The 6,997-nt window shown below is 42.4% G+C and overlaps 1 protein-coding gene across 1 annotated transcript; it reads right to left on the minus strand.

The window, feature by feature from the left end:
- Nucleotides 1-1,464: 1,464 nt before the first annotated feature.
- Nucleotides 1,465-6,203, minus strand: LOC101878348 (transmembrane 4 L6 family member 1-like). The gene is made up of 3 exons (XM_034060157.1): nt 6,031-6,203; nt 5,068-5,254; nt 1,465-4,577 (listed from the first exon to the last, which is right to left on the minus strand). The coding sequence occupies exons 1-3, from the start codon at nt 6,174-6,176 to the stop codon at nt 4,557-4,559; spliced, it is 354 nt and encodes a 117-aa protein (XP_033916048.1). The 5' UTR covers nt 6,177-6,203; the 3' UTR covers nt 1,465-4,556.
- Between the last annotated feature and the right edge of the window lie 794 nt (nt 6,204-6,997).

The raw sequence follows: 6,997 nt of genomic DNA on the forward strand, positions 1-6,997 counted from the left end.
GTGTATCTCTACTGGCTCTGAGTATCTACCTGGGGGATACTCAGACGTGCTCTTACTCTCTCCTTATCACTTGACCTTGATGGAGCAAACTGTGAGAGGTCATTGATAAAAATAGAGGAGTGCCTGGAAAAAAGGAGGAGTGCTGTGTGCTAGGGATGTTTTCTGTCTATGGTGGGAATGATCTACACTGTAGTGAGATCTATACTTACAGCTACTCAGCTTTGAAGCTAACCCACAGGAAGAAATAAAGATGGACAAAGCAGTGGCATCTGTGCCTAGGATAAAGCTATAGCCCTACTTTTCTGGGTTAAATGTGCTACATTACTGATGATGAGCTTTAGATGGTCCTCTGTGCCCCATGGGCATGGGAGATGCCACAAGGAAGGGTCTTTCCGAAGGGTGGCTGGCCCCTGTCCCTCCTCTGGAAAGGGACAAGCCCAAAGATCTGGTGCTCTGTAGGAAATGAAATAAAATACTTCTTGAATCTGTAAACTTTCGTTTTTTTTTTTTTTAATTTCCTTTGCTTTTTTAAGTTGCTTGCAAATAAGTGGTTACCTGTGAGGAGCTTTGTGGGAGGAGAGATGCGCGGCTGAAGCTGGGGCAGTAGAGCAGAGGCCGTGGCACAGGGAGGTGTGTGGGGACCAACCTCTCACTGGTTTGCTTTGCTCTTTGTGCCAAGAAAAACCGAGCACTGGGCCTGAGGCATCTGAGCTATTTGCATCAAAATGATCTGACAGTTCCTCTTGAAATGAGATGGTATGAACAAGTCTGTGGTTTCCAACCCAGCTATTTGAACCATGCCCTTGATCCTGGAAGCTGAAACACCAGGCAATCGGTCTCCAAACACAGTTTCTTGGATGATGTTCTTGGCCTAAAGTTTTATTCCTATCCCAAGCTAAACCCAGGAACATTTTTTTCTCTTCCAACCAACACAGATTTGCAGGTGGCTGATCTATGGGAGTTTCAAACGCAGAAGATAGAGGGATAGTTTGATTGCAAAGTAATATTTTTACTCCTTCTCTGAGAGCCCATGTGGTGAGACTGCAGAGTAATCAGTGTAAAAATTGAACAAATATTTTGTCATTATGCCTGTGTGAGTTCATGACCAGTAATTATTTAAGATTGGTAGATACAGAGAAGATAAACTGGTAAGTAGATAGAAAGAGATAGAAAGAGAGAGAAAGAGAGAGAAAGAGATAGAAAGAGAGAGAAAGAGAGAGGAAGGAAAGAAGGAAGGAAGGAAGGAAGGAAGGAAGGAAGGAAGGAAGGAAGGAAGGAAGGAAGGAAGGAAGGAAGGAAGGAAGAAAGGAAGGAAGGAAGGAAAGAAGAAAAAGAAAGAGAGACAAAAAAAAGAAAAAAGAAAGAAAGGAAGGAAGATTCAGCTGGACAGGGTGCAGGGACACCTAGTCTTAGTTATGCTTTGCCTAGAAAGGTTGGACCATATGATCCCTGAGGTCCCTCCAACCTGGCGGGCTATGATTAGAGATTAAAGATAGATGTAGAAGTATATTATGAGTTCTTTAGTTTTACTAAATTCTTCATGTGTCCAATGCATAACATATTTCAGAGACAAAATGCCTCTTCCTTTCTTAGGAGATTTCCCTGAAATAATTCCATTTTGGAAAAAACCCCAAACCAAACCCCAAACCAACACCACCAACAAAACCCCTTGAAATCTGTAGTAATCCCAATCCTGGAACACGTTATCTTTATTTCACCCAACTCTGTCCAAATTTAACTTAGTAGTAGTAGTATTATGTAGTCATTTTCTTCTGAAGCCAAGCCCAGAAAAGCCTGGATTTGCAGGTCTCCCTGCAGTGCCTGATGTGAGCAGCTGCCCCAGTTGCTATGTGCTGATCGGCTCCCAGAGAAGGCTCTCATGATACTTCTGCGAGGTCAGGCTTTGACTCATGCAAAAGGTGAATAAGGCAATCCAAAAAAACACGAAGATTTCACCAAATTTTAGCCACCTTTATGCATCTTGGGTAAGTGACTCTTTAGCTTCTAAGAGAGAGGCATTGCCTTGGTCACCCACTCCCCTGTGTTGGTAGCTCCAGCTGAGATACTTGGGTCTCTAGACATCTGCGAGTGGCCCTCAGGTATGACAGAAGACATGTACTACATTGCATCTGGAGGATGGGCAGGATGCTTTGCTGCATTTCAAATGGCACCAAATGCTCCTGTCTAGGGTAGACAACTGGATCTTCATAGAATCATAGAATGGTAAGGGTTGGAAAGGACCTCAAGATCATCTAGTTCCAACTTGCAGATCCAGTTCCAATCTTGCCCAGAAAGGCAATGCCTCCCATTTGCCTTAGTCATCTCTTTCAGTGTGCGGTGGAGGAAGGCTACCTCTCTCCATCGACTACGTAGCTTGATGCCTGTCCCAGAAAAGACTGCTTTTTGGTGGTTCAAGCTAGACACTTTAACTCTGTTTTCTGTGTTGTTCCATGTCTCTTCCTGCTGGAGCTAGTTTGAAGTCCTTCAGGTCACACAAGCCAAGACAGAAAAATCACCTCAGAATGACAATATTTAATATTTACATATATCAGGGAGGCCAGTGATCACACAGTTGTCAGGACAGAGGTGTCCCTGTAAGCACGCAGTCATGACACTGAGCACCACCAGGGCAGAACAGCTTGGAGCAAGCAGATGGCAGCAGTACAGTGCATGCACTTTTCCATGCTGGAGGTGGTGTATGCCCCTGGATACCGCTCCCTTTCCCTGTGCTGGCACAGCCTAAACTGGCTCTATCATTGAGATGAGAGTCAAGGAGGCAAGACTAAAGGATAAAGACAGGGTTGGTGTTTAGGGACCATGAAGAGCTCATAGAGCACCTCTGCTGATGAAGGAGTCTGTCTGTGCCTGACTGCATGATGAATATCCTTGCTTCTAACTGCCTCCTTGAGTCTTTTCCTGGTTGAATCAGTTGGCTTTATTTTGATGTCTGCTTTATATCATAGCACTGCCCAGGCTTCACTGCTGACAATGGACATGAACCATTTAAGCCACCTGGCAGGTTTGGATGCTCCTAGCTACGACTGCAAACTTTGACAAGTCTTACACATCTTTTTCTTTTACAAAAGGTACTTTTAAGTTTTATGTGTCAAATTTCCTGCTTTAGGGATGAAGCGATGCTCCAAGGCAGTATACTCATGCTCCTCATCTAGCACAGCTGATGTTTTCTTCCCCATTTTGTATAAATGGGACACTAATACAAAGCATTTTGTGTGCTGCATTAGAGGACAGCACAGCCACATGTGTCTGCATTAACTGTGCTCAGATAACTTGCTCCTATGCTACAATGCAGAAATGTGAACAACTTTTGACTGACAAAACATCAGTGTTTCTCTGTGAAAAATGGACTCCAAATGCTTTAAATATATTCAGATTTTCACAACTGTGTACGTGCATTCAGGATGGATAAAGATCATCTTACAGTTTGGCTGACTCAGTGAAGTCAGTGGCACATGCAGGAATTAACCTTTGAGGAAGTCACTGAAATGATGGGGCTTCTGAAATTTGTTGGTCATGGACTTCAGCATCAAGGCCTTAATCTTGAGTAGTGATGAGGAAATTATGCAGTTCACACTTGGGATTACTGTAGCTGTTAACACCAAGACTGATGCAATTTGTTGCCTTTCAGATTGTATCTCTTATTTGCTACGAAGCTGCATGTAATTACTACCTTTATCGATGTAATGCTTATCTTTACCAGTTAATTGCTTTGTCCATGTGTCCTATTCTAGAACAGCCCTACAGACCTTTGTAGAAATCAGTGAAATTCCTATGCAGTCTCTGGGTGGCAAAATTGGTGGTGAGGTTCTCCACTGTTTCATGAAACCAGACATCTCTAAACTCTTGCTGCAACCCCTATTATCTATATAGACTCAAATGCCACATCTCTTAGATGCTTCTGAAGAACTGATTTAGAAGTGCACTGGACTTTGTCAAGCATGACAGCAAGCTACTGAATGGGCACGAGGGGATTTGGCTCCAAAGTGGCTGAAAACTGTGCTTCAGTTGCCTGCCTCTATGGTGTCACATATGCCACCCAATATGTTCCATGCACATCCTAATTGAAATCTGTAAGTGCCCAGTTAGCAAGTTAATAGCAACAAGCTGGAGCTCATGGTGGGATATTTTCAGAGATGGGAGGTTATTTACATCCAGCCAGAGAGCTCCTGCTTGGTGAAGCTGATAAATGTGTACATTAACAATGGTTCAGATTCCCATATACACAAGGGACAAGTGGTGAGGTTTATATGGGGACTGTTGTGTTTTATGTTCAAGTATGGCAGTCAGGACCAGAAACATTGGTGTTTTTGCCAATACCTACATAGATCTAGTAGATATATTTAGAGAGATTAAAAGCTGCAGTCTCAGATCTAAGTGATCCAGATCTTTTCCACCCTGAGTTCTTTATGAAAAAATTCATTTCCCCCATGAAACTTGTGGCATTTTAGGTTTTCTCTATTGCCCCCTCATAAATACATCACAGTGCACTATCCTTATTGTATGTGAATCGGCAGCTCAGTGCTTGTCCTGGAGGTCATTCACATTCCAGAAATATTTGTCTGAAAGGCAATGAGTGAAAGATGATTAATTAATATTCCAGGGGAATATCAGACTTCCTGCTAGCATCTTGTACAGTGAAAATAAACAGTGAAAAGAAAGCAATGGTGATAAATTAAACTTCAAAGAAGTTTCCTTTCATTTTCTAAAATGACATTTTTACTACTGTTGACCAATTATAAACCCCTCTACTTCCCATCCCTCTCTCAGAAGCCAGAAGCCATTACCCTTCATCAGAAAGGCTTCTTGAATGGGAACACAACCGTGTAACCAAGCATGTCAACATATCACGCCGCTCTGCTGTTTTGAAATATCTGAGGACCGAGTTATCCCTGGCTACAGTGTTCAAGTGCATCTGTACTGCCTCAGCTCCCTGGAGGAGCTCACTCAGGGGCTGTGCTGATCTCTCTGCTCATGGACCATTACCAGAGCCTGAAAAAGAAAAGTGGTAAGAACATAAAGCACTCTGATATCTTTTTCCTGCATACCAACCTTTCTTTTCCTCATGCATGTGCCACATATGAAGCCAGTGAGTCCATTGATGACTTGAATAAAACAAAGAACAGCTTCAATCACACCAATGGCCAGGAGAATAGAGAAAAGGATGATATTCCAAAGGATGATGTTTTCAGGTTCTTTGCAAATGCTCCATGTTGTCTGATTGAACAAATAATTGCCTCTGTGATAGAGAAAAATAACTGGCAATGTATTAGAAAACACAAATTTGAGAATGCTTTCTGTGTTTTCTGGCATTACACTTTCTGAACTTGATTGAACAAAGTGAGTCTCAAATTCTACTGTAATTGGTAAAATCTGGTGATTCTCTTCAGAATTCCCTTTGCAGAGGTGCAGTTGATGACTAGGGAAGTGAGACACACCTGTACCTTGTTGCATGCATAAGAATCTCCCTTTTGTTTCCTGGCAGTGTCAGTAACTAAAGGGAAAGGATCATAAGGATTTTAAAACATGTCTCCATATTCTGCATTTCCTGCTGTGCTATCTCAGCCCAGTCTATCCATCACCTCTACCTCTGGCTTGAAGAGCATGGTTGCCAAGGTTAACTTAATGATTCAGAGAAGATTTTGTTTTGCTCTTCAGAAGTTGTTAGAGTAAACTCAATTCATGATGACTTAACAGATATCATAGTTATTATCAAACATTTCCTTTTGATTCCAGTGGGAGTCACAGCTCAGCAGCCTTTTGAAAGCCTGGTGCAACTTGCACAAGGGGCTGCTGATGAGCACAACAGAAGAAACTGAGGTAGTTTTTCCAGAGATGATTCCTTGGTCAAAGAACTGACCAGCTGGAACATGGTACTCAGAGAAATGTGAATTTAGGTGTAGACAGGGTGGACCATCAGTTCACACTGGAAAAATCCTAGTTTGCTATAGGAAGATGTAGGGGGATTTAGAGAAGGCGAAGTTGGAGGAGTTAAGGTTAGGCAGTCATACTCACTCCAGAGTGTCATTCCTGAAAGGATAGAGGTATTCTCCATCACCTGTGTCACACAGAGGGCCCCCAATCAGCCCCAGTGAGGAGATGACCACACAGTATGCTCCTCCAGCAAATCCCAGAACAGCCAGGACCACTGACAGCAGCATCTGAAAGGGAAAAGACCATCAGCATTGCATGCACAGAGGTTTGAGTAGCATGGAAAGCTTACACTGAATTGGAAAGAATTATCTTTATCTGTTTCTTATTATATGCTGAAACCCATATTAACAGCATGATATCTGTGCAATAAGAAACAGTTGACTTTATCGGACTGTGCAGCTACCCTAGATGTGAACGGATTTCAGACTGAATTTGCTTTGCTTTGAAAAGTGAGTAAGCCCAGAGCTTTACTTGTCCAGAGATCTATATCTGACCCATCAATAATGAAAAATCTGGTGGGACTTCTTCCAAAAACCCAATAAGAAGCCAGTAGTGTCTTGATGTCATCCATATCATGTGCCTTGGCACTTCCATGTCATGATGAAGAGCACCTTTCTCAGCTCTTGTACCAACAGAAACTAGCAAGGAGGTACTGAACCAGGTATGAAAGTGACAGAAGATACATTAATGTTTTTGCTAATTGATGAGGAATGCAAAAAAGTGGCTTTTATTGCTGCTTTTTTAGTTTTGTAACAGCCCTGACATGTGATTACCATTGCTCGTGTTGAGAAACCTAATTGCGCTGCATGTGGCAACCATCAGTGACCTCGAATTATATGTAACACACTTATACTTCTTACATTGGCCACTCTCATGGAAATGCTATCTTTACTCAGTTTTGGGGGAGTTTTCTGTTAATGGATAGATTGTACCTCATTGATGTTTGCATATAACAACAAGAATATCAGAAGGGTGCTACTGGTGGCATATCTGGGACAGGCTTCCCACTAGTCTTGTTGAGAGCCACTGCTTGTGATTGTTCACAACT

Source organism: Melopsittacus undulatus, chromosome 2 (assembly GCF_012275295.1).
Source record: "Melopsittacus undulatus isolate bMelUnd1 chromosome 2, bMelUnd1.mat.Z, whole genome shotgun sequence".
Taxonomy (NCBI): Eukaryota; Metazoa; Chordata; class Aves; order Psittaciformes; family Psittaculidae; genus Melopsittacus; species Melopsittacus undulatus.